The sequence below is a fragment of the Limanda limanda genome, chromosome 1, assembly GCF_963576545.1.
Source record: "Limanda limanda chromosome 1, fLimLim1.1, whole genome shotgun sequence".
Taxonomy (NCBI): domain Eukaryota; kingdom Metazoa; phylum Chordata; class Actinopteri; order Pleuronectiformes; family Pleuronectidae; genus Limanda; species Limanda limanda.
Window position 1 is genome coordinate 20,233,634 of NC_083636.1, and position 26,509 is coordinate 20,260,142.

At 43.3% G+C, this 26,509-nt stretch overlaps 1 protein-coding gene across 1 annotated transcript in view; it reads right to left on the minus strand.

The window, feature by feature from the left end:
- Positions 1-5,281: 5,281 nt before the first annotated feature.
- The window catches only part of celf2 (cugbp, Elav-like family member 2), a 61,121-nt gene continuing 39,893 nt past the window's right edge, over positions 5,282-26,509 (minus strand). Inside the window, exons 7-14 of the mRNA XM_061094909.1 lie at positions 23,516-23,677; positions 21,656-21,719; positions 17,146-17,280; positions 13,845-13,946; positions 10,503-10,682; positions 9,093-9,236; positions 7,544-7,716; positions 5,282-5,590 (exon numbers count right to left, since the gene is read on the minus strand). Coding sequence (XP_060950892.1) covers positions 7,589-7,716; positions 9,093-9,236; positions 10,503-10,682; positions 13,845-13,946; positions 17,146-17,280; positions 21,656-21,719; positions 23,516-23,677 — 915 coding nt within the window. The 3' untranslated portion in view covers positions 5,282-5,590; positions 7,544-7,588. The remainder of the gene's footprint in view (positions 5,591-7,543; positions 7,717-9,092; positions 9,237-10,502; positions 10,683-13,844; positions 13,947-17,145; positions 17,281-21,655; positions 21,720-23,515; positions 23,678-26,509) is intronic.

The window sequence follows — 26,509 nt, forward strand, 5'->3', positions numbered from 1 at the left end:
ATCTACGCAAACTCGAAAAAAACACAAAAATTTGTTGTTTACATTGAGTTGCGAGTCGGATCTTTTCTTTACCAGCTGTAGTGACTCTCAGACTCAGGAACACCAATCAGAGGAAGCTAGCACGGCTACAACCATCTTCTATTTAAACTATCCTTAAAAAAGGAGTTATCATCTACGACAAAAATTTTGAAAACGTTTACTGAAGATGTAAAATTTGGTAAGTGTTTAAAACTAGCGTACTGACTTAAGGTTACTAGCTTTCAGCTCAGTGCACTAGCAAACTGACGGTTAGCATTATAAATGCTAGTTATAAATATCACGATACAGTACATTTATAAGCTAACATGACTGACTAGTGCTAGCCAGAGTGTTAGCCTGCTAGCTACTGAAATGCGCTAGTTAGCCAAGTCGTCCCTGAACTACCCTCTAAAGAAAAACTTATATTTTTCCCAAAATGCCAAATTAGAAAAAAACAAACAGTTTTTCTAATCAAAGCTAATGTGCTTCTTATTGTTTGCGTCATATTTAGTTTTTTTGTCGACTGTCACGCAGGAACTTGGGCTACACAGTAATATACATACATAACACCTCGATGTATATTTACTATGTTTAGTGAGAACAGCACAGTGAGTTGTCGCTGGGAATGGAGTTAACTGCACTATGTGGTAAAAACAAAAACACAGACATGAAGGTGACAGAGAGGAAGAGAGAGAGAGAGAGACTGAGAAGAGGAAGAGAGAGAGATAGAAAATGAACGAATGGCGGGGAGGAGGTCGTGAAACAGTACGACATCAGACAGCCACTGGAACATAACAACACAGAGAGAGACAAGTATTAGGAAAAATGGTTTAATATAGGAGACAGAAGCAAAAAACTGCATCACACAAGAACATACGTTTACAAAAATAATTCTGACTGCTTCAGCTACACAGTTAGTTCACAGAGAAGGACAGAGAAACCGGAAAAATCTAAACAGCTAAAAGCAAAAGATTTCTAATTAGTTGATCTCTTTATTAAACTAATACATTAATCCACTGAAGGTGACTAAATATTTCTATTCCTTCTTTTTCTATAATTGTCTTATCGTGTAGACGGCACAATACAGAAGTCAAATGAAACTTACCGCTGTTGTATAGACAAACTTGCTAGAACTATTTATAAAGCAAAAATGAAAGATCTGACACTCACCTACCCTTTTTTGAGAAAATAAAGAAAGAACGAATCAAAAAAGAAAGGTAGAAAGAAAGAAAGAAAGAAAGAACAACACTCAAGTGAGGAAAAAGAAGTGAAAGAAATAAAGCCAAAGATCTTCTAGAAAATCTTATATCAAAAGCCAACTTTCTTGATGCCAGCTAGAAATCATACTCGGGGACCAGTCAGGGTCAGGCCACACCACCAGGCCAGACAGAGTTTTTTTCTAAGATTTTTTTGTTGTATCCTTTAATCTCCAGTATAAAAAATTCCACTGGTACAAAATGCATAAGTACAATCAGTTGTAGAAATAGGAAAGCCTGCATTTTTTGTACTTTTTAAATCCCATCCAGTGACAGATTTTCGAAGTGTTGTCAAACAAACATACATCACGCTTACAGGATCCACTGAAATGCATTAACTTTGGCTTCTCTCAAGACAATAACTCTGAAACTACTGAAAACCATTTTTTGAGAATTAAAAGTAACAGAAACAAGAAAAAAAACACAAAAAAGAATTGGATAATTTCTACAGACAACAAGCTCTTTTTTTTTACGGCACGGAAAGAGAGAACACACAAAATTTGACATAAGCCATAATGCAAAGAAACGACAAGTTCAATTTTTTTTTCCTTTCTGATTTCATTGTTTGATAAATAGCACTTAAGATAATTAAGAAAGAAGGAGAACAGAGAAGTGAACAGTGACGAGATAGAAAGATTACAACAAGCATCGGCGATGACAGCCCCTGAGGTGAGCCGCTCGACAGAAACTCGGTTTCCACGACCCTCTTGTGCTTCGACATTGAAACAAAGACAAAGATGCTTCACGCTAGACTGTGCGACTTCAGGCTGTGTGCAACTCGGTGTGATTTGGCGATTTTACGACATGTTTTTTTTTGGGACAGTTAGAAATGTCTTGGACGGCCGCGGTGCAGCGAAGTTGACTCGAACGCTTACGACAGTGTAGCCTCCACACGTAACAAATACGAGTTGTGCGAGAGTGAGGTGTGAAGGTGTGAATGTGCAATCGTATAGGATTGTAAATATTTTGACTTTGCAGCGGTTACAACGTGAATCTGACGCACGCTGGTCAGAAAACTGGTCCGTTAACACTGATTGGACTGGGACTCCTGCGGCCCAGCTTTCGTACAGGTAGTTATGGCTGTTTGTGGCACTGCTCATGTGTGTACTGCATTAAGGAATAAGTCTGCTTGCCTCCCTCCATGAGATCAGATAAAGTTTGGTATTGGGTTCGGTCTTTGCGAGGATAATGAAAGCTGTATTGCCTTCATCTCGGCTGCGGCGGTTGTTTTGCCTGTGTGGACCTGCGGACGTGACCCTTCCTCTGCAGCCGACGAGCGCTTTATTTCCCCTGCCGCGATTCCAATAAGGCGTCTCTCCACATCGCCCTGCTTCTAATAACCCCGGTTAGCCTGGGAGACAACAACCAGACAGCGAGCGGCGTCCTCCCAAACAGATGCACTCGTTTTCTCTGCTTATTCACCGCGAGGACAAACAGCCATTTCAGCCTTCCTGCTCCGGCCCATTGGATGAAAATGGCGGAAGAGCGAAATCCAGACTTTGGACAAGTGGGAGGTTAACTGTACATAGAAGTGAACCTGGACTTGGCACAAATCACGGACTGACTGACAACATCTTCTAGTCTTATAATACTGATACAACGCTCCCTGGTTAAGGCGACTGGTGAGCTTCTGTAGAAAATAATGCTGCCTTTTTTTTTTTTTGCAGACCGTAAACTAGGCTTTCAGGGAGGGGGAAGGGGGGCAGTTGAATAGACTGACAACACTGTGCCATGTAAACGGCTCGACTATGAGAATGTCAATAACACACTTTGGCATCTCAACATGATTTTGGCCCATTACACGACAAGACTCACATGATGGAGAAGTCTCACAACCATTTAGAAAACAATCAAAGGATAAGTTAATCAGAGCGACGAAACCAAAACGAGTAAGAACTTGCATCCGGACCGTCCCAACGGCTGCGTGTGCTTATTCCTCAAAAGATCGAGGCCTGAACGAGCGAGTCTTGCCCTGTGCTTACATCATGAAAGGGAGCGCGCTCATCTGAGGTGATACACGGGAAAAGTAGCGATCCCGAAACGACGCTGGGCTACAACTCAGAGATGTTTTTTTAAAAACCTAACGAAAGGGGTAAGAGGATTTGGAGAAATAAGGCTTCGCGTACGAGTCTCACCTCAGTTTTTGGGATAGCGTGCGAGAGAAACAATCAATATATATACCGAAGCCTGATGTCTGTGTGTGCGAGATACTAATAGAGAGAGAACAGGAGTGCAAAGATTCGTGGTAAGGCTTTGATGAATAAAACGGCTGTACAATGGCTAAAAATATCAGTGCGTGATTCTCGTTTGTGTGCGTGTGAGTGTGTGTGTGCACGCTGGCGGGCAGTAGCGGTTGCTGTGGAGGCTTTCACTCTCAGGGGCTCTCATGCACAGCAACAAAGTAAACTGTGAGGTCTGCACGAGAGTGTGTGTGTGTGTCCGTGTGTGTGCGTGTGTGTATATAGATATATATATATGACACATGGGCACTTTTTTTTAACATCTTTACAAAGAAAAAAAGCAAACATGACATTTTCAGGCAACAAGACCACAGAATAGCAAGTTAACAAACTCTTTTTTAAATCTATATTTTTAAATATGAGGGATCCATACAAAACACTTATAATAAAATACCCATGTTATCAAATAATTTCACAAGAATACACTGACGCGCTAGGCAGGAAGTACCTTCAGAATTTGGCACTAAACTCCACTGATCTTGTCTTTTTTTCTTTATAAGACATTTTGCCGAACAACAAAACACATCTAAATATTGTTTCCCACGAGAGAAATAAAATAATAATGACATTGATGCTTCACAAGCTGACATTATATATATATATATATAGATATATTTATATTTATATATATTTTTAGGAATTTTTATATAGCTAATTAACCAACAAGAAATTTAGCAAACAGGGACTCCTTAAAAAAAGAGGGAAATAAAAGAACAAAGTAATTGTTATAGTAATATGAAAGGCTTTGTCTATTGTTCAAGTAAACTGATTTTTTAGTCTTCTCTTGAAAAACATGAGACACTTAAGACTGTTGGACTTGTGATGAAACCACAACTAAACTCACAAGAAGCACCGACGTTAACGCGGGTTACAGGTATCTTAGTATTTTTTTTTCCTCTATACATTTAAACAGTAGAAAATATAGGTAATTTCATCATGTGCATTTAAACCACGGATTGTCTATCTGTGAGTCAGTTCAGCAAAAGGTGACACAAGTAGGTAGCATTTCTCCCCCCCAAACAGGGCAAATGTCATTTTTTTATTTTTACCTTTAAACTACTCTAGAAAAAAGTGGTTCTATATATAGACTTTGAATGAGAAACAGAGCCACTTAAAATGGCCTTATCAAAAAACTTTACACTGCCTGAAAAATGTAAAAACCATTAGAGAGCTCTGAGAGAGTCTAATATTGATCAGACAGTTTTTATTCAAAACTGTTTGGAAGTAGTCTTATTTCTCAGAGAAACTGGCGCCGCCTGCTTCTGGCCCGCGGCTCTGTGTTTCACCGGCGCCAGAAGCACGGCGACGCGCCAATTCCTGTAGTGAACTTTCAAGTTTACTTTAAATGAAGAAGAAAAAGGAAAGAAAAGGAAAAACTGAAGAAGAAGAAGAAGAAGAAGAAGAAGAAGAAGAAGAAGAAGAAGAAGAAGAAGAAGAAGAAGAAGAAGAAGAAGAAGAAGAAGAAGAAGAAGAAGAAGAAGAAGAAGAAGAAGAAGAAACAAAAACAAATGCAAGAAAACAAACTGAATGGAAGTCACTTTGCCACAGGTTGTCGTTTGTTTGTATTTTCTCCAAAAAAGAACATTTGTTTTTCCATAAAAATCTCAAGTCTTTTTTAGTTTTTTCATATGAATGCAGCTTTATATCTTTTTCACATTGATTCATTTTCTTCTCCCCTCCCCCTCCCCTCTCCTTATCTCCTCCCTCCCTCCCTTCCTGAAACCCCCCCCCAAAAAACAGATCCAAATGAGGTCACATGCAAAAAAAAAAAAAAAAACACACAAAAAGAAAAACTTAAAATCAAAAAAAATCAAAGTCCAAAAAAGTTCAAAGTTCAAAAGGTCAGTAGGCGGCGGAGGAGAACCAGGTTATGATCAGGTGAGCTCGGAAAAGACTTCAGAAAAACAATGACGGGCGAAGGAGGAGGACGATGACACTTTTGTTTTTGGTGGGGGACATTTTTTTTTTGTTTGTTTTGTTTTCGTTTAAAGTAATTTTTTTGTGTGTGTGTGTGTTTGGACGCCACGGAGACATGCTAGGCAAACGATGAGCTAACAGGCATGGAGATGGGTTGTTCTAAAAGGGGGAAAGAAAAAACAGGGGAGAGGAGAGAGTTACACACAGAGAGCCAGAGCACCACACCACTACAGCATTTCATCAAATCAGGAGAAACAACAACAACAAACGACAACAACAACAAACACACAACAGCAACAACACTCACTGAGTTCATTGACAATTTTTAGCTTAAGATTTTGTTGTTTTTACGTAAATATAAAATGATATTAATGTTATAGGTCTATATAGGCAACAGCAAACACACATTCATTCACACGTACACAAAAAACAGAGAGCACCCAAAGCTTAATCCATCAGATCCCAGATGGATGTTGTCATTTGGGAGAAAGTAGTTGTAATATCTTTTTGGAATGGGTAGGGGGCGATGTCTATTCACTCCTTTCTATTTTAAAAAGTTAAACATTTTTTTTGAAAGGAAGGGTAGGGGGCGCTACGAACAAACAAACAAAAAACGTAAACACGCAAATAAAAAAAAAAGTAAAAAAACGTGAGGAAAAAAGGTGGAAATTCGACAAGTGAGGAAGAAGTCCCACGACCGATGGAGCGAGGGAGAGAGGGGTGAAAAGAGAGGGATGGATGGACAGCACAGGTAAGTGTGTGTGTGTGTTTGATTGGATGAATGACAGAGAAGGGGGGGGGGGGGGCTGCGGTTCAAATGGCGGCGGAGTATGTTGTGATTGTGGTTTCTGCACCGAAAAAACAGGAAAAAACACCGGAGAACCCAATTCCACGAGACTTCTCCACAAGGGTCTACTTTAAGGATGCTGTATACTTTATAGGAGTCCAATAACTTAACGAGAGGCAATAAATAAAATCCTTTTTTTTTTCCATCTGAGGCAGTAAAAATGTTGTATAAAAATAGAACTGCTTTTTTTACAAATAAAATTTACAGGCCTGTGGCTTTCTGTACTTTGAGTTTTTTTAAATCTTTCAACAAACATCAAGTATTTTTCCAGTTACCCCCCTTTAACCCATAAACTCTTTTATTAGTAGTATGATTAATATTATAGCCTTCATCAAATTCTGGATGATGTTGTTGAAAATGTTCGACATGCTTTAATATCCATTTCACAACAAAGACCAATGTGATCTGACCCAGAAAAGTAGTTACTAATTATTTTATCCATCGTCTGAGAAATGAAAAAAGCTGTTTTCTTTTTCTCATTTTGACATAAATAATAAGACGTAGCTGGAGTGTGCGATTGTGTGTGCGTCTCTTTTTGTCTTCGTACTGTGGAGGTGGTGTGTAAATAGTATGGCAGGCGAATGGTGCCACCGACTATGTTGTAAAAAGAGGCCACTAGCATTTTGCAGCCTTTGCTCCCGGTTCACCAGCAGGCGTGGGGGGGTTTTCTAGAGACGCAGCGGCGGCCTGCAAACCAACACCGTGGAGGTCAAAGGGCGAATGTGCATATCGGCGAGTGTGTCAAAAAAAGGAAATAATAAAAATAGAACCTTTCACCAGGCCTCAGGTTCACATTGAGGGAGAGAGAGGAAATAAAAAAATCATCATGGCTCCTTTTGTCTGTCGGTTCTGTTTGTAACTCGTGCTCAAAAATGTATAAATAATCGTTGAGAAAGGAAAAAAATATTAAATAACTTTAACAAAAGCTACCCAGGATATTGGTTTTTCATTCCATTGTAAAAAAAAGCAAAAAAACTGCACAAAGTAATGACGTAATGGAAGCGTTCATGTGTGTCAAAGAAATTGTAATAAATAATAATACTTGAAACCTAACATGAGAATCTTCAAAAATAAAAAAACAAGGCGTGCGTGTCTCCCTCAGGGTGGTTGGAGGTCGTCTCCCCCCTCCCTCCCATTCCTCCCATCATCCACCCCCCCACCCGCCCCAGTCCCTGTGTAGAGGTCGTGGCTCGGTTTGCTGTTGTTGTTTTTTGTTTTTTCTCTTTTCCATTTTCATTTGTTGTTTCTTTTGTGGGGGGACTTACCCTAGCAGTGCTAACATGGGGAGCAGAGAGACCCTAGTGCTAAGATCAGTACGGTTTGCTGTCGTTCTTGGAGCGTTTCAGCTGCACCTTCAGCCGCTTCATGCCGATCTGGAAGCCGTTCATGGCCTGGATGGCTGCCTGCGCCGACACCGGATTGTCGTAGCTGACAAAGCCTGCGGAGACACCGGAGGAAAGTGGACGGTTAGAAACAAACTGAGAAGAATGAGACGACAGATTAAATTACTGTTCAAGAGTTAAAGATTAGTTGGTATATTTTCAGATTTGCACGCTGGAGTTTCTGGTCGACTGAGCTGGAGTTTTATCTTTTAAGCAGATAGAGGCTGTATTCACATATATTTCTGTTAGAAGGTGTCGTTTTAAAACTTAAACCCTAGAACAGACCTTTTCAAGTATTGGGTTTCATCTGAAGTTATGTCAAAGAATTTCTTTGTGTCTATGGGATCACATACTGAGCAAAACTACACAAATTAATGTGTTGCGAGGAAGAAACAAGCTTTTTCTGAGTCTCAGACTTCGTATTTATGTTAGAATCTCTCAAAATGAAGACATCTCCCATAATCCTCATTGTTTCCTCTGAATTATGATCCCTCCATTTCTGAGGAGGCTCTATTTTACTTACAGTAACTATACTGCTTCAAAATTAAGGTGTAATAATGAGCTAATGTTAAAATGCTACACGAGACACCCACACCGTGTGCGTCTGCGTCTCCAGATGTGATTACATTTCCATCTACAAAACATTAAAACACTCCTCTGCTGCACAATAAGAAAAGATTAAACCCTAACGACTCCCGTGAGGAAGCTGCACGAGTTGTTGCAACCAAACAACGACAGAGGGATGCGACATTAAAGTGAAACAAACAGAGGAAGCACGTCCAGAGGAAAGCAGAAATAGAAATACTATGAATTCAAAAAGCTATATATGACGAGGGCCACCGAGGGTCAGAGTGTCAGAACACGGCGTTGTGGAGCGAACGGTGAAGTTCTACCATGTTTTATTTTTTCTGTTGACTCTTGTTGTCTCACACTTCACTTCCTCCTGTAACATTCACAACATCTAAAACTCTGAACTGCCCATCTCTCTCTCTCGTCTGGCATCAAACCTCACGATCCTGTTTCTGACAACTTCCTTCCTGCTGCCGCGCTTGATTCGTTTCAGTCTGGTCAAATAGTTTTTATACATATCAGAGACGATGCTTTTTTAATTCCAAATTTCAAAAGCTCCCTAGCAGCAGATGGAAAGAAAACACAATGTGTCTAGACTAAATAAGAATCACAATGTTTTTGAAGTATTTAAATCATAATATCCTGTCATTATATTATTATAGACCGATAAAAATTCATATCAAAATGGGAGGTTTGAAATCAGATCACAAATATCTGAGTCAAGTTTTCATATTCCCACACGACATGAGCAAGACACAACCAGCAAAGTAAAAGACAACATATCTGCAGGCATTTGTGTTCGTCTCCCATGTGTGTGTGTGTATGTGTGTGTGTGTGTGTGGGGTGGGAGCTGAAGCCGTACCGAAGCACTTGCTAAGGTTTGTCTGTTTGTCGATGAAGACTTTGGCAGAGACCACGTTTCCGAAAGGCATGAACATCTGCAGTATGTCCTGGTCTCCAAACTCCTGGGGCAGGTGGTAGATGAACAGGTTGGCACCTTCGGGACCTGATGGGGGGGGGGGGGGATGCAGAGCAGGTTTCAGGTCAGAGCGGTTATTTTCATTCAAGCAAAAATAAGCTGCAGGAGACGGAGCGCTGCATTGTGTGCGCTGTCGTCATAGGAACGGAACTGAAGAACGCCGCTTAGCACAATATTGCATGACCTTGAGTTTGTTATTGCTTTCGAACAACATTCTGCAACCGCACTGAACGTTACACAAAGACGGAAGCTTTCTACTTTCTCATTTTAACGATTATATTTCTGCCTGTTCCCTGTTCTCCTGCTTTGGATTCATTCAGCCTCCGGCACCGCAGGTCGACCTCCGTGCCTCCATCTCAGTCCCGATAATCCCGATAGGTCACATCTCTCAGTCATTAGACTCCGCTGCTAAATGAGGCCGGGGGGGGAAGCCGGATATCTGTCACGTCGGGTTCTGATCCCCCCTCGTGGGCCATCAAAGACATGGAGCATCTTTGCATATATATCTTTGTTGGAAGCCGAGACGAGAGGCGCACAAACAAACAGGATGTGGCTCTGTTTGTTTTACGAGACGTTTCATCAGCTGGTTTGTATTCAGAGCTGTCGTCCAAAGCTTTTGGGTAAATTTAACTTCCGCCGTCAGATTCGGTGCGAAGGAGCCACTTTGCACCAGCGCTGATATACGGATGATCCATTTTACATTTTCTCTTCATCGTAGAATAAAATCAATGTTCAATTATCAACCAAAACATTGATAATATTCATAGAAGCTTGGTTAAATACTGAGAGCGATTCTGCAACTAATTCATATTGACTGTGAATTTGGGATTCGGTAGAAAAGCAAATCCTTGAAATTTTAAGGATTATTAAGAAACACAGTTTGATCTGATTTGATCCGTCGGCTGAAGTGAAACTTAACAACTGTTTGTCTTTCAAATATAAAATCATAATAATCCTAGAGCCCTGATTTCATCAAATCATCTAAAAGTCACATTTAACCTCAAGTGGACATATTCCTTAACAACCATCTTACCGTAAAAAAATGATAAATGAGCCTCAAGTATTTAAAAACAACAATGTCTTAAATTGTAATATAGTTTGCTAACCAAATAAACACGACTAGGAAGATAAATATCACAATTACAATCATAACAATAATCAAGCTGCATTTCAATGTCTCACGGTGTCGAAATCCTGCAGGAAACACTGAGTACATTTATATTCAGTGTCTCTGCAGACAGTGTGAAGTCGACCTCTTGCCGAGCAGCGGTCACGCGACGCCGTGTTACTGACCCTCTTTCTGGCTGCCGGCGGCGCCCTGCTGCTGCAGCAGGGACTGGCTGTAGAGGGTGGGCAGCGCTGCGGCGGCGTACTGCTGGATCCCTGAGTAAGCCTGCGTCAGCGCGTCCATGGTGCCCGCCGTGCCGTTGGTGAGCCCTGCGCCGCCCAGGCCTCCGTTGAGAGCCGCCATACCTGAGAGCATTTGAGCAACTTTACATAAAACCCAACAATAAAGAAAGAAGAGTGCACTTACTCGTTAGCGCTCCATTGAAGGTTGTGTTACATCACACTTACACGTACACAACTGTTACCACACACACACACGCACACACACACACACACACAGACACACACACACACACACACACACACACACACACACACACACACACACACACACATACACACACACATAGTGACGCTCACACAGACTTTACTGTAACGTACACAATGACATGTCACAACAGACAAAAAGACACATCAGTACAATTGTCTATAACACAACAGAGCACAGGACACACACAGTATTTAGTTTACATACAGTTAAGTACAGTATGAGTGTAGCTGATGACAGCCAGAGCTGCACACAGGTGTCCTCCACATAGGAAGTACACAGCGTATCATGCACACACACAAATACACAGTGAACACACAAAAACAACACGTGAACGATGGCGTGGAAACAGACTCTGTAACAGACGAGCAGGGACACGGATCAAAACTCAGAGTCAAAACTTTTTGGCACCATTGATTTACTTTATTGTTAGTGAATTAAATTTAAAATTGAATATATCATGTTTTGATATGTTTCTTTCTTTATCTTTAATTTGATTCTGTTTAAATTCACTTGTTGAATCTGTTTATAGAGAATATCGCATTCAAAAGAGTCATATGTTATTCCTTCACTTCTCTTTCGCTGTACTTTTATTCTTATTCTCTCTTTCTCTTGACTTTTGTGTACGATATCTTGTGATTTATGTTTTTTGCCAGTTTCCACCGAGTCTCTGAATTGGCCTCTAAGTGAAATGTGTTTTACAAATAAAGCTGCATTGCTAAATCAATACGGCTGATTTGCCACTGATGGAACAGAATGTGAGCACAGCTGATCTGAGACGTGGCGGCCGGGGGATTTGTTTCAGAAAGTCCCTCCACTAAAAGGACAAGGACAAAGACAAACTGCCAGATTTGTCAGTTAATCAGGAACTGAAGCTGCGCAGGTATCGATGGGGGAAGTGTCCATCTTCACGATTTACTATTTTCGACGCTAATCTCCGGATCCCTCGAGCGTCTCCGTCAGAGTCAGAGCGGCGACGTCAAACGCAGACGGCGAGCTCTGATAATCGGTGCTTTTTCCAGCCGGTGACGTCTCACTTTCAGGGGAGAAGACAGGCACGTGTGGCGAGGGGGGGGGCAGACGCAGCGGTAACACTCATTAGTTGCTTGTAACGGCTTAATATCACGATGGAGGGCAACTTGTCTGAGGGGGTCTGACATTGGCTCGGCGTCCTGTCGCCACGCCGTCAGACACAGTGAAATAAATTACCACCGCCGAGCTCTGCATTATAGGTCACTCATTTATTCAGGAATAATTGCACCGATGACCTTTGCAATTCAATTAAAGCCTAGATGTGTTTAAATGAGGGCGTTCGGCGGGGGGAAGGAGAGGGAGAGGGAGAGGAGAGGGAGGTTAGCGGGGGACGATGTGTGATGCAAAACGAAAGAGACCTGTTCCTACTGAAGGGGACGAGCCTGCGTGTGCCTCCCATGTTCCCGTGTTTCCCCGTGTGTGCGTCCGTGTAGACGCGTATATATGATTTACACACGGAGACGGCGACTCGAGCCACGAGCGGTAAAGGTCAGAGGAGAATAATGTGGTGGAAGAGGCCGGTAGTACAGGATCTGTGCTGTCATAACACAGCTGATTAAGATCCTAGCCTCGTCTCCCCAGAGGTCAAAGGCAGGACACGATCCCCACACACACACACACACACACACACAGACACACACAGACACAGACACACACTCCGACTAGACTTTTAAAGCCACCGATAAACTTTGTAAAAAAACATTTAAAAGTCATTCCACTGGATTTTAAACACAGAGTTTACCAGTATTATTGTTTGCTATCTTTTTCCGAGAACAAAGATTTTTCAGGAAGAACAAATGTAATATTTACCGAGCATTGGAAAATGTCAACTGCTGTAAGGTTTTGGCATTTAATTTTTTATTTTCTAGCTTAAAGGTCAAATTTTATGTTTTTACCGTTTGTTAGTTTGTCAGCTTGATTATGTTAAGACTACGGGACGGATTTCCACGGAACTCGGTCGGGATTTGAGCCAAGAAATAATCCTTTCTTAGTGGACAAATGCACTATACTGAGAGACATTCTAACTATTGTTGCTAAGAATTGGTTAAATTTGATGGTTTGAATAAGGGATATTATCACATTAAGTCATGAAAATTATTCTATATTCTATATTTTTTGGTCTTTTTAAATTGTAACATTCCCGCAGCAGTATAACAGTTTATAGCAAAACTAAATAAAGTTTGAGTTTTGTCTTTTGAAACGTTGAAAATAACAAAAAACACAACAGCGACACGAACAAACCAACAGGATGTGAACCACACAGTCGCACATAGACAGTGGCGTGAGGCGACAGCGGCACGACGCCACCTCTACCAGGACAACACACCAGCACTCTTACAGCAAGCACAACCCCAGGACACAACCAGGGAGCGGATGGAGAGATAGATGGAGGATAGATGGAAGATGGATGAGTGGATGGCTGAAATATCTGTGTCCAGATGAATGAGTGAGGCAGCGTCACTGAGCGTGAGGACAGTTTATTCACGAGTAGAACAGCGACACAGAAAGATGACCGGAGTCGGCTTTTATTTTTTCTTCTTGTTCTCTAATATCTTTTCTTCTATTTGAACTTTCTTTGTTCACAAGTTTTCTTTCACTTGGTAAATTATGGAGTTTAATGTGTAACCGACTCATTTAAATCTCCATAAATTCAAAGTTGATGTCCAATTTCTTTGTTCAGCCACTGACAGAGTTTGACGACTTCATGGTTTTTCAGTTCATATTTAGAAATAAAGTTAAATTTCTCCTTTCTCCAAAATTTTTACACAAATTGTTTAACATTTCAAAATAAAATGACATGACATGAAAATCCATAAGAGTCAAACTCCGCCGATGGGCGTGTTGTGTGTAATTGTGCGTCTCTCTGTGTCGACTTGCAGGTTGTTTTGATGAGGCTGCAGATGGGTGTGTGTGGTGGCAGCGGGGGGAAGGGTGTTGTTGGGGGTGGAGTGGCTGATGAGAAGGTGAATACTCACTGTTCATGCTACCTGCTAGTGCATTAATGTTGTTCAGGCCGACGGTTGCGCCTGCCAGGCCCTGCAGGGTGCCCAGAGAGGTCAGAGAGTTCATGGCGCTGGCGTTGGAGCTGGCTGTTGAGCAGGAAAAGAGGGTTGAGGAGGGAGGAAGGAAGGATGGAGGAGGCCAGGGTGAAGAGAGTGAAAAGAGAGGAGAGTGATGAGGATGGAGGTAAAGAGGGAGAGGAGGAGACAAAGAAGCATACGTCTTATAAAAGCATTGAACAAACCTCAACAAGGACGAAGAGGTGAAGGTTTCTTATCACATACAAATTAATAACTTGTGCAGCTTTGTAGGATTTATGCAGAGGGTGCTACACCTGGAACATTTATTATATGACTGAAAACATCTGAAACCACTGCTGAGAAAACTGAGGTCATGTTGTCACTTGTCAGTTCTCATGTGTGAAATCTCTTCAGGATCAGAGAGGGAACTGAGGGAGGATTGAGAAGTGATGGAGGTTTGAGAAGTGAGGGAGGTCGCATCATCAGGAAATACAAACAGAATCTGCTTTCAGGGATTTCTGGGTTGAGCTCACCAATTTCCTAAATAGATTTTTTAATTTATTTTGAAGGATCCAATCATTGCTTTTAATTATTTTCTAGATTATTGAAGTCCGGCCATGACGTTCCAACCAAATTAGAGGAGAGAGGAACCACTTCAAGAAATGTTAATGTCAAACTACGGACATTTCCTCAGCTGAGAGTCTGAACCTGATATTTTGTGATGTATTTTGATGAAAATCCGATTCCACGTGCAGATTAAAAACTTACATTTTCCTTTTTTAAACTCAGCTGTGCAGGCCTAATTTGTTGAATATCACATTTCCTCATTTGCAAGGTTTGCGTGGTGAAATTTCTTTGGAGACACAGATGAAATGTTCCTCCAGGGCGATAAGAGCTGAAGCTTTCTGAGTCCCTTCACAAGATGTTTATGGTTCGAGGGGAGCCGGTGTCAACGGAGAAACATCTTCTTGACGAGAACACTTGAGCTGAACCAGTTTTCTCCGCAGTGGTTTCTTTCTTTTTCATGGATCTGCACCCGAGTGTCTCTGCTGATTTTACAGCACGCAGACGTTTAAGAATATTACAAGTAGCATATTTATATTGATGTAACAAACTGCAGCACCTTGACCCTGCATGTGAAAACCTCACAACCACACTTTAAAAGATAGAGCTCTGTATGGTCTGTTCACTGAAGCTGGTAAAGCGGAGGATCGCTGCATTCAAAGCGAGGCTGTGATGGCATAAAGTAAAAAAAACTACAACCCACAAGGACCAGCCGAAACAAAAACAAGACGAATGTACAGAAAAGCAAGAGCACAATCTGAAGAGACTTTTTATGCTCACAAATAAACCACTTGAAAAATGTTTACAGCTGCAAAACATCGCCGACACAAACGCCTTGTCCACACTAACGCGGATATTTTGCAAGTCAAAGTTTTTCCTGTTTGAGCCTCTCGTCCACATTTCAAGTTCCAAACAAAGAGATTTTTACAAGCGCCGTACAAAGTGCATTTTCTTTTTTGCTGACCTTAAACAAATTTTACAACTTCTTACACGTGCAGGAGACGAGCTACTATTCGTGCAATCTGCGACAACTCCCATGTTTTGCATCACTTCCTGTTTACACCGGCACATTCATGCACAGGTCATGTGATATGCATTAGTATAGCTGTAGCCTCTATCGCCACCTACTGGCCCCGACGTGCTTATTTCAGTGTTTGTAGTTGTTTTTGTCTGCAGAGATATTTTGTAAAACAAGAGGTCATGTGGACAGAGATTTCAAAAACCGAGGGGGGAAAATATCCGCAGTAGTGTAGACAAGGCCTCAAACACACCACAGACAGACTCACACATACACCTGAACACACCACTGGGACACGTGTACTGTACATGATGTGAGAGGTGGTGGGTGAAATGGTGCGGAGGATGGTGAGTAGAGCTCGAAAACCTAAAAATACTCTTCTAGCGCCTCGTCAGAGTGAAGATGTGAACAAAGCAGGAATGCCACGAGACAAAGTGAAAACCCGATCTGCGCTCTGTCTCCATGCAGACCCGTCCACACGGCGTTTTAAGTCTCGCTGACACATGCAAGTAAAGCGCCGCTCGTTCACAGCGAGCGGCTCAACCTGAGAGCGAAACCATTCAAGGTGGGACTGATATTCAGAGTCACAAAAAGAGGATGAGAGAAGAGAGAGAGAAGCTGGGATGAAAGCGAGGAGAGGAAGAGACGAGAGACGAGAGCCGGGATGGAAGCGGCGCAAGCATTAACGTGGAGGAGGTGTGTGTGTGTGTGTGTGTGTGTGTGTGTGTGTGTGTGTGTGTGTGTGTGTGTGTGTGTGTGTGTGTGTGTGTGTGTGTGTGTGAAGGAGGAGGGGAGGTGCTCTTCATATTCATGCTCTGTCGGGAGTGCGCTCCAAAAGAGACGGCAGAGCCACGGCTGCTGGAGCGAGGCCGAGCCGACATGAAAGGGGAGAATGATGGAGCAGAAACAGGGAGCTTGTCAAAAGGAGGGCAGCAGCAAAAGACGAGGGCAACGAGAGGGAACACGAGGAGAAGAGGGGAGGAAGAGGGGGGGGAAGAGGAGGAGGAGGAGGAGGAGGAGGAGGAGGAGGAGGAGGAGGAGGAGGAGGAGGAGGAGGAGGAGGAGGAGGAGGAGGAGGAGGAGGAGGAGGAGGAGGAGGAGGAGAGGAGAGGATGAGACGGTGCAGGAGAAAAAAGGAGGGAGAGAAATCTGAAGGTAGCGTTGTTTAAGCTGAATCGAGTTTTGACATCAACCCGGTAGTTCTTACACCCCCCCAGCCATGAGCAGAGACACAACACACACAGAGACAGACACACACACACACAAACCCAGTCTGCTGTGAAACAACAACAACAACAACAAGTCCTACAATCCTGACATTGAAGCACAGAACGCACACACATGGACAGGGCGTGTGTCACGGGATGGCGTCGGCGTTGGGCCACGTGGTGAGGAAGTGACGTGTGGGACGCAGGAAGGCGGCGCGTCCACAACACATCTTGTGAGATGGAGGTGGACACACACACACACACACACACCAGAGAGAGAGGACGACACGGACGAGGATCTGGACAATGATGATGGTTATGTTTCGGTGGATGGTTTCGGTGATGGTGCCGGGATCACAGTGGGGCGACAACACTGGTGATGGCAACGGTGGAGAGCGGAGAACGCAAGGCAGGCGTTGGGCCCCCCCTCCCCTCCCCCGGCGTGGGAGCCCCCCAACCCGAGAGGCTGCGGCGTTACCTGGGCTGGTCAACGCTCCCAGGGAGGCGGCGTTGGAGGACAGGGGGTTTGCGTTGGAGGGGCTGGCTGAGTTTTGGGCCGCCGCCGCTGCCGCCGCTAAAGTGGCCAGGTTCTGCAACTGCAGAGCGCTCATACCTGGAGAGAGGAGCCAGAGAGGGTGGAGTCAAACCTGGGGGGCGAGGCTGAGGCGCGGCCCGGTCACCTGGCGGCACGGGACGGTCACTGAGCATGAGTCGGCTGCTTGGCGTCCGGAGGCGAACAAGAGTAACAGTGTGTGGTCGTGTGTTCCTGGAAATGATCCTGCTGCTCTGACTGTGTGTGTGTGTGTGTGTGTGTGTGTGTGTGTGTGTGTGTGTGTGTGTGTGTGTGTGTGTGTGTTTGTGTGTGTGTGTGTGGAGGACAAACACCACAATAGCTGATTCCACTAATAAGTCCCTGATGAGTTTAGATCAGTGGAAGCAGCTGTTGGAGTTTTCAGGTTTTTGCCTCTGAGGCAGAAATAGACTCAACAATTTAGTTTTAGTTTAGGCCGAAAAAAAAAAAATACAACTTCTCTGGTCTGGTTATCTAGGAGGTGAGTTCTGCTCCTTCAGCTGAGCTGAGTTAAAATAAATAAAGACAAATATTGGGTCAGGATTAGAACCTGACTGAGACTTCCCAGGTTAACGTAGATATTTTAACTTTTATACAAAACTGTTTCTATTTGCAAATCTATCAATTATGATCATCTGTCAATAATCAATATCAGCTTTCCATCAGTCAGGCTCTCATTGTGATGTCACACTCGGTGGTGTGTGTCTGTGTGTGTGTGTGTGCATGTGTGAGGCCTCAGCAGCTTCCTCTGACTCATGAGTTTACAGGTTACAAGGGTGGACACTGTCAATGTGAGGTATATGTGTCGTATATACAGTCTGGATGTATATACAGTATCATGGGAGTACACACACACACACACACACACACACACACACACACACACACACACAAACAAGACACCACGAAGAACGTCCATCTCGTCCGACTCCGTGGTCGTCACATCCAAACACAATTTTTTTCCTGAATCCAGACGACCAGGCTGACGACCGCAGCCAATCACAACACACGCCTGGTTCACCACAGCAACGACTGGTCAATTCAATCAAAACCCCCGAAAAAACAGAAGCAGAGACGGCTGCCAGCGTCTAAACCATCTTTTCTCCTCTTGAGGTTTTGGAGTCGAGCTGCTGCAGGAGGTGAGACGTGTGTGTGTGTGTGTGTGTGTGTGTGTGTGTGAGCAGTAACGAGCGTGAACACCTGGGTGTGACTCTGCGGTTACTGTACGAACCCAAAACCAATCTGGTTTTCAAAGCCATTTTTCTCCAATTTTTCCGTGATACGCCCCCCAAAAAAAGCCAGAATAGATTTATGTTTGCTCGTCTCTCTCTCTCTCCATCGCTCGTCATCTCGCACTAATTCAGACTTTGTGTGTTTTTTCCCTGAGCTTCAGACGCCGTGAAGCAGATTTCACGAGAGCTCTTCTTCTTCACGGCTCCTTCACAGGAACGTAAGGAGATTTGAAATTTACTGGCCTTTTCCACTCCGCCGCCTCGGTAAAAAGCTGCTGATTGGGCGGATTTGGCTGCGGAGGCTGGGATCGGCCCACGCTGACGCTTTAAAAGCGCTTCAGTGTTTGTCGAGTGTAACAAGTGTGAGCGTGGAGCAGCGGAGGGTGAAGGTTCACTTCCTTCACCTCAGATTCCCTTTTCCTTTTTCCTGTCTTTTTTTAAATCACATCCCATTTTTCTGTTTGCCTCTTTCCTTTTTAACCATTGCTCCCTCTTCCTCTCTTCCCTTCCTCTTCCTCACTGTCTTTCCCCTCCTCTTTTTTTTCCTGTCCTGTTCCCACTTGTCACTCTTCCTTCCTCTTTCATCTCTTGTTCCTTCCCCTTCTTCTTTCCCTGTTACTCACTTTATGTTATGCCACTCCATGTCCTCTTTTTCATCCCTTTTCCTTTGCTCTCCTTCCTTTTGTATTTTTATATACCTTTAATTAATTGTCCTTTCTTTTTTTCCCTCCCTCGCTCCCTTTATCAACATCCCCACTTCATCCTCATTTCCTTTTCTTGCCCTCCGACGCCTTTTCTATCCGTTTTTTCTGTCCTTTATCCTTTTTTCCAATTTCCCGTATCTTAATTGCTTGTCCCTCCTTAATTTCTACTTCCTTTCTTTCATTCCAAGTTTGTCTCTTTCATTTCTTTCCTTTCTTCCAGTTCCCAAACTCTTCCACTTCTTTTCCCCTCCACAGACGGATGGCAAAGACGACTTCGCAGCAGCTCTCTCTCTGTCTCTCTCTCTCCGTGCAACCTCTTTTTTTCTCCTCCCCCCATCTCTCAGAGCAGCTCGACACCAATTCTTACATGCATTTGTCAAAGGCTATCTCCCTCATTGAACATACGTTTCCCAGACAGTTATAAGGAGAAGAGGAGCAGGCAGGAGATAAAAATAACTGGGTTAGAGGGGAATAAAGAAGAGATGAGGCCGAGAGGAGGAGGAGAAGAAGAAGAGGAAGAAGAAGAGAGTGAGAGAAGGCAGAGAGACAGAATGAGACAAATACAATCCACTTCCCACATCAGAGTATCCGGGCTGTGCAGATGGTGTGTGAGACACTGGGAGTACATACGTCTGCGAGGAGGCGTGTGTGTGTCTGTGTGTGTCTCTGTGTGTGTCTCTGTGTGTGTGCAGCCTGTATGGCGGCGCCGGGCTGCACCAGGCTGGCGTTGGCTGCGTCTAATTGAATGCTCATTGGTGTAATTGAAGCCTCTCGGCTCGGCGGCTCCTCGTGTTAAAGACTGGGACCAGATGTCATTCAGCTGCCTCACATCTCCTGCCAATCACTAATGCTCGCTCGCTCTCCCTCCGCCGCCGCTCGCCGCCTCTCGCAGATGGGAGGACGAGCGGATCTCCAGATTCAGACGCTGCTACTCACCAAATCTAATCCTAACATTTTATTTGACAGGATAAGGTGGAGAAAAACCTTCAAAAACAGCCACAGGGGAAACGGAGAGGACTAGAGGGGACGCGACACGAGACAACAAGACGAGGCCTCGCCACAAACTCCCATCACGCTCATATCCGTTATCGTTTCCCTGCACAGTAAGAGCTGGAACCTTCCAGACCGAGAACAGCTAAAGAGGGATGGGAACAGACGAAGGAGAGGAAGGGAGGAAAAGTGTGAAGGTGAGAGAGAGAGAGGGAGATAGAGAGAGAGTCCCTGAAAGTCTTAAATTAATTTGAATTATATTTCTTAAAGACAGTTTTTTCTCCTGTGTTTAGTAGGAGGCGCTCAGGCCTCAAGTTAATCCAGAACTGGGTTAAAACAATATGCATTTTTTATTGCATCAGCTTCACCTCAGAGATTCACACTGTCCCTCAACACTCGCTTTCCTATATCCTTGTGTCCTATTTCCTATTCAACCCATTTAGAAAAGAAAACTTTTTTAAAATGTCTGTATTTTATTCTTTAATTTGGGTTTTAAACTCGAGCCTTGTTGCCGTAAAATGGCTGAAATTGAATTCAGAGTTTATTAAAAATACAAAATGTTAAGCCCTCAAAATGCATAAGTACTCACTCTTTAATAATTTCAAGCTATTAGCTCCCTCAAAACTGAACAGGGAGCAGATTTCAGAATTTACAGAAAAAGAATGGGCCAACATCCAAAGTAATGAGGAAGCTTAAATTCTGTTATTGACACAAACATATCCAGATCCAGATTCATCCGTCATATAAACACAGAGAATCTGACAAACTTGGGATGGGACCATGTTTCAAAATTCAACAATATATATTTTATAGTTAATTTACCTAATACTAATCCAAAGCTTATGTTTTGCCTTTTGCTTCTTTCCAGTTTTACCTTTTTCCTTCATATCTGTCGTACTTGACATTGATCTTTAACTTCACCTGCAGGAGCCCTGAGTCTGTCTCCTCACATCTTGTAAAGTAAGTTTGTAAATGCCTGTTTTTGTCCTCCTACATTTTAACAATAAGCTTCAATTCATCCAGATACAAAGGAGAAGAGCCGACAGACCAGAGACCCCCCCCCTCGCAGAAACAGAACAGTAGATGGCGCCAGCCCGCAGTGCAACGTCTCCACCACAACAGAGCCACTATTTTAACCATTTTCTCCGGCGCCTTTACTTTCCCTCCTCGCCGTGATTCATCTATCCCTGACAAAGCCTCGGTGTTACTGTTTCACGCCCAGGGCACCGCTCTTGTCTGGCCTCATTAAAAGATCAAGATAAATCTTAGCAACAGTTAATAAATCTTGAGGGCAGAGATCTCTCTCTCCTTCTCTACTCTGCCACGCGAGTTCATCTGTTATGCTCTTTGGTCCTTTCTCTTTTTTTTTTAAAGAAGTCTGTAGAAAATAAAGAAATAACACGAGAGGTGCAACAAAGAGCGGGAGTGCCACAGTGGATCCTGATTCCAGGGGAGTTCATCGAACCGATTTCTTTTTGTATTTGCACTCACCGGCCATCTGCTGGATCCCGCTGAAGGCTCCCAGGTTACTGGAGGAGGTCGCCTGCTGGAGAAGCTGATGGAGAAAGAGAAGCGAGAGAGAGAGGAGATGAGCGACGAGGTTTGATAAAAAGGGGAAAAGGAGAAACACAGCGAGCTGAGAGGGAACAGGGAGCTTTTACACGTGTCTATGCGACGCTACGCCGGGAAAAGCTAAACTCGTAATGAGCGGGTTTAGCGATGTGGTTTTTGCATCAGCGCCCGATGAGTAAATGAGCTGCTAATGTAGTTTGATCTCTCCTCCAAAGCGAACGCTGTTTGTGTTCCACCGTGATTCTTCCAGACAAGTTGAGCATGAAAGCTATAATCTAACCGACTAATTAGATTCCAAAACAAAAGTGGAATACTGATGCCGTCAAAAACTTCATCCTTCAAAGACTCAAATTAACAGCAAATTAACATCTTGTTTCCTGTTGTGTGCGGGCGAGTCTCTGGTTTTTTCTTTCTCCTCCAGATTAGAGGACTGAAAAATTCACAAAACCCTTTTTTTGGGATCTCATTATTATTAATTGTACCCGAAAAAGACAAAGCAATATCCAGTGAAGACGGGACGTTTGTCTGAGCTCTGTTGACAAGACAGGTGCAAATTGCAGTTTGGATAAAAAAACAGAGAAAGAATAAAGAATAAAATCCTGCAGCCTTTTTAAGACGTTTATTTTAAAGCTTAATTTAGAAGCTGAAGAGCGACCAGTCGAGTGTTGGAGCCAAAATCTCTGCACGAGAGGAGTCCTGAAAAGGCTGAGGACCGTGGAGCGAGGGGGGGGGGAGAGACTGAGGCGTCTGAAAACAAAGAAACCCAGTAAGTTCCCAATCAAACAAATTACCAGTCGAGCTTCTGCTGCAGCCGCTCGCAAATTGGGGATTTGTGGAGTCCCGGGGGCCCGAGCGTCCCCCAGACAAACACCTTTCTGTGTAATTCCACCAGAAGCCCCAAGAATTTATCACAATTATAGCTTCTATTGGAAAATTACTCTGAAAACAGGTTTTTACTGCCGTGTTTCCATCGGAAAACTAAATATTAACCTTTGTACAAAATATTTTTCAGTCTATTTATTGGGATTTTAAATGTTATATGTTAAGGCATTACCTTAAGCTATGATATAGGAAAAATAAAACAATAATGTTTAGAAAAATTCATCTAAACTATTAATTAATTTAGACATACAGTATCATATATGAATTCTGGTTTTGTTAAATATTAAAACTAAAAATACTGAGTAGATAGTAAAGAACAAATGAAATATGTTCTACATTTTCAGGAAGTCTTCTATAAACTCACACACTTATATTAATACAATAAATAGTTCTATAAAGTTTACTAAATAGTTCCTTTGCAGTCACAATAATTTCTGATCTTGATATAAAAAGCTCCCTAAATAGTATTTTTTTATATTTACATTTCAGTATTTAAAAAATAATCAGTAGTATAATCAGTTAATGAAATTTCTTGTTCTCTCTGCAGAAACATTTGACAGGATGCATAATTCTTGAAGTTGACTTCACTTTGACTTTTCATGGAGAATTTAGGTTTAATTTTTCCCTGGTGGTAAATCATTGAGATATACATTTGTCTTCAGAGACCTCATTTCCCCACTGCACCCCCTCAGGGGGGAGGGGGGGGGGGGTGGAGGGGAGGGAACAGGGGCAGAAATCAAAGAAGAAAAGAAAGAGGATAAAGGAAAAAAGAGGTGTTCTGGGACTTGAATGTTTTTGGTTTGGGGCACTGACTGCGGCGGCGTTGGCCATGGGGCTGCAGTAAGGGGCGGAGGAGGAGGTGGTGATGATGGTGGGCGACGCGGCGGCTCTCCTTACAGCCAGATACTGCGGGGTGAGGCCCCCCAGGCCGGTCAGGCTCCCCCAGGTGGTCGCACTGTTGAGCTGCTGCATCTGCTGCGCCAGCTGCTGCTGCAGACGCCGCTGCTCCTTGTCCTTCTGCGTGTCGGCGAACTTCACCACGATGGGAGACGAGCAGCCCTGAGGGGGAGGAAGAGGAGGATGAGGAAGAGAGGAAGAGGAAGAGAAGAAAACACAAGAGATAGTTATGGAACTTGAAACTCGGTCAAAATAAAGGCTGCAAATAATTAAATGATAATGACTCATATTCTGTACCCTTATTATAAAGTCAAGTCAATTTTCTATATGGGATGTTTCTATGATGACACACACACACACACAGACACACACACCCAGAAGGACTTAGAAAACTGATTCCACAAAGACCAATCAACACAAATTTTCATTTTTAAAAACTGTGCATCAGCAAAAAAGTAAAGAAAAAATAATCTATTTTCAATTAAAACCTCTCACACACACACACACACATGCACACACTTGCTGACACGGGACACACACACACACACACAGAGTCACAAAGGAAACTTGACTCTAAATCCAGTTGGGCTTTCGTCTTCCCCCCACAAGGGCTCAGTTATCTCCGAGTCCAGAATGGTTTCAGCAGAAACAGATTTCCTGTGTTCTCCAACTATTTCATCACCTCGTACGAAGAAAGACTTGTGTGTGTGTGTGTGTGTGTGTGTGTGTCTGTGTGTGTGTGAGGGAGAGAGGGAAAATTAGATAAAGTGACTGGGAGGGCTGAAGAAGAGGTTGAGAGGGTAAGAGGAAGATTTTGAGATCTGTACGATTATAAAAAAGTGTATTTAATCGTGTGTGTGTGTGTGTGGAGGTGAGTAACATATCAAACATCTAATACACACTCATACTGACAACTATGACTTAAAAGAATAAAATCCCACAATGCACCTGATTAAAGCTGCAGCCCAGCGAACCTATCACACCTCTGCGTTTCTCACTCTCTGCAATCAAAGCCTAACTAGCGGCAAATCTGTGTGAAACAAAGGCGATCGGCCACCGGAGGATAAAAAGCTTTTGATTGAGACGTTTAGTTTGAGACTCGATCCCCTCGGCAGCGGAGAAACGGGTTTTATTTTTACAGATGGAAACGGCACAGTCAGAACTCGTGTGTGTGTCAAGTGTGTGTGTGTGATGTTAATGTGTCTGCATGCATGTGTGTGTCGTATGTGATCATTACGTGGAGCAAACGTGTGATATATTTTATCAGGTGGTTTTAGGACACAGGCTGAAAATAAAGATGGATGGCGTGATGGTAAAAGTGAAGCCAAATCATCTTGATCGCCCCCTGGTGGCTGGCTGCAGTGTAGCTCATAATTCCCACCTCCTCCATGTTGGCAAATGGGCCATACTTAAAAAGTAGGTACCTCTCTATCATTTGGGTTTAATTAGTTATTCAATGATATAGTATCTTTATACGAAATCCAGCCACCAGGGGAAATCCAGATGAGTCTTACACATTCTGATAATTTTTAAATATTACATTCCAAGTCAGGGAAGGAAATATGCAATAAGATGACAAATAAAGGGAGTAAAATGAAACGACAACCTCCTGGCAGGTTGTGTGTTTCTGACAGTGTGTGTGTGTGTGTGTGTGTGTGTCTGTGTGTGTGCGACCAGACGACGCCTCCTCTGTGGGGCCGGGGCTCGACTCTATCAGCCGAATGAGCGTGTCTCCTGTCCGACGACGCCGGGGCCGTGTTTACTGCGTCTCTCCACCAGTCATCTTCCCTCTCGGCTCCGACCGCTGACAGATAAAAGGAGACGACGGGAGAATTGCATTTCGGGGGGAGTGTCAGTTCAGGGGCCTCGCCGCTCGATTCCCCCCGAGACGGGAGCTCCCCATCCCGCTCGGCTAAATATCTCATTACTCCAGCTGACACCCAGTGAGCCGGGGGAAATTCAGCCCGAGAATGAGAGTCCTGCCCTGGGAGAGGGGCCGAGGACGAGGGGCCTCTACGCCCGCTGATGCCGGTTCTACCTTAAAAAACCTCTTTAAAGCAGCACGTTGAATTTTCTCTCACTCAACTTTGGCCTGAAATGATGACGAGACGAGCGGAGAGAGCGGCAACTTCAACCATCTGTTGGTTTCACTCAAAGAAACAAATCACCCTTGGTTTCATCGGAGGGGGATTTTTAATAATTCATCACAGATTACTAACAGCTTGAACTTTCATAAATCAGACGCTGCGTGACTCCGGATAAAGAAAACAAGAAAATAACAAATTTAACTGAGCTGCTTTTTGAGTTTTCACATCAATCCAAGGACGACATTGAACTAGATGTCATTTTAAAAGTGTTTACATCCCAATTTACACCAGATGTATTTATATTCTGTAATCAGGAGGAGTTTTCATCGTTAGTGCTGCAGGATTATTACACAGATTTGAACTGCTGCTGCTTCACAATAAAAGCTTCCGACGTGGAGAGCACAGGGTGGAGTGTTATTGTGAAGGAGCCACGGGAAAGAAGAGTCGGGAAAGAAGCCATTTCATCTTGATCCAGGAATTATTTTTCAATCTCTTTAACATTGTGAGATGATTAGTGGAATCAGTCCTCATTAAAACGTTGATTTACTTGTTTGCACCGTAAACAGATAGAAATCTGCTACGTTTGAAAACCTGCATAATTAAAAAAAAAAAATCAAGCATTGTATTGAGACCTCCTCAAATTGTCATCATCCTCGAATCTCTTTGTTTTCCAAGCGCTCGAGGAGCCGCGGATGTTTTATCGGTGTTTGTTGTCAATGGGCGTCTTGTGAAAATCCTGCTGCTCTTCAATTATACCTCATGTTGTGTTAAAACTAAATCTGTAACCCAGCTGATTTGTTTTCAATTGGCCACTGTTGAACGAAAACAGCAGGGGGCGATGTGATGGCTCTACCTCTCCAAGTATTTCACGAGTCTCCTGCACATTGTTAACACCTAAAAATACACG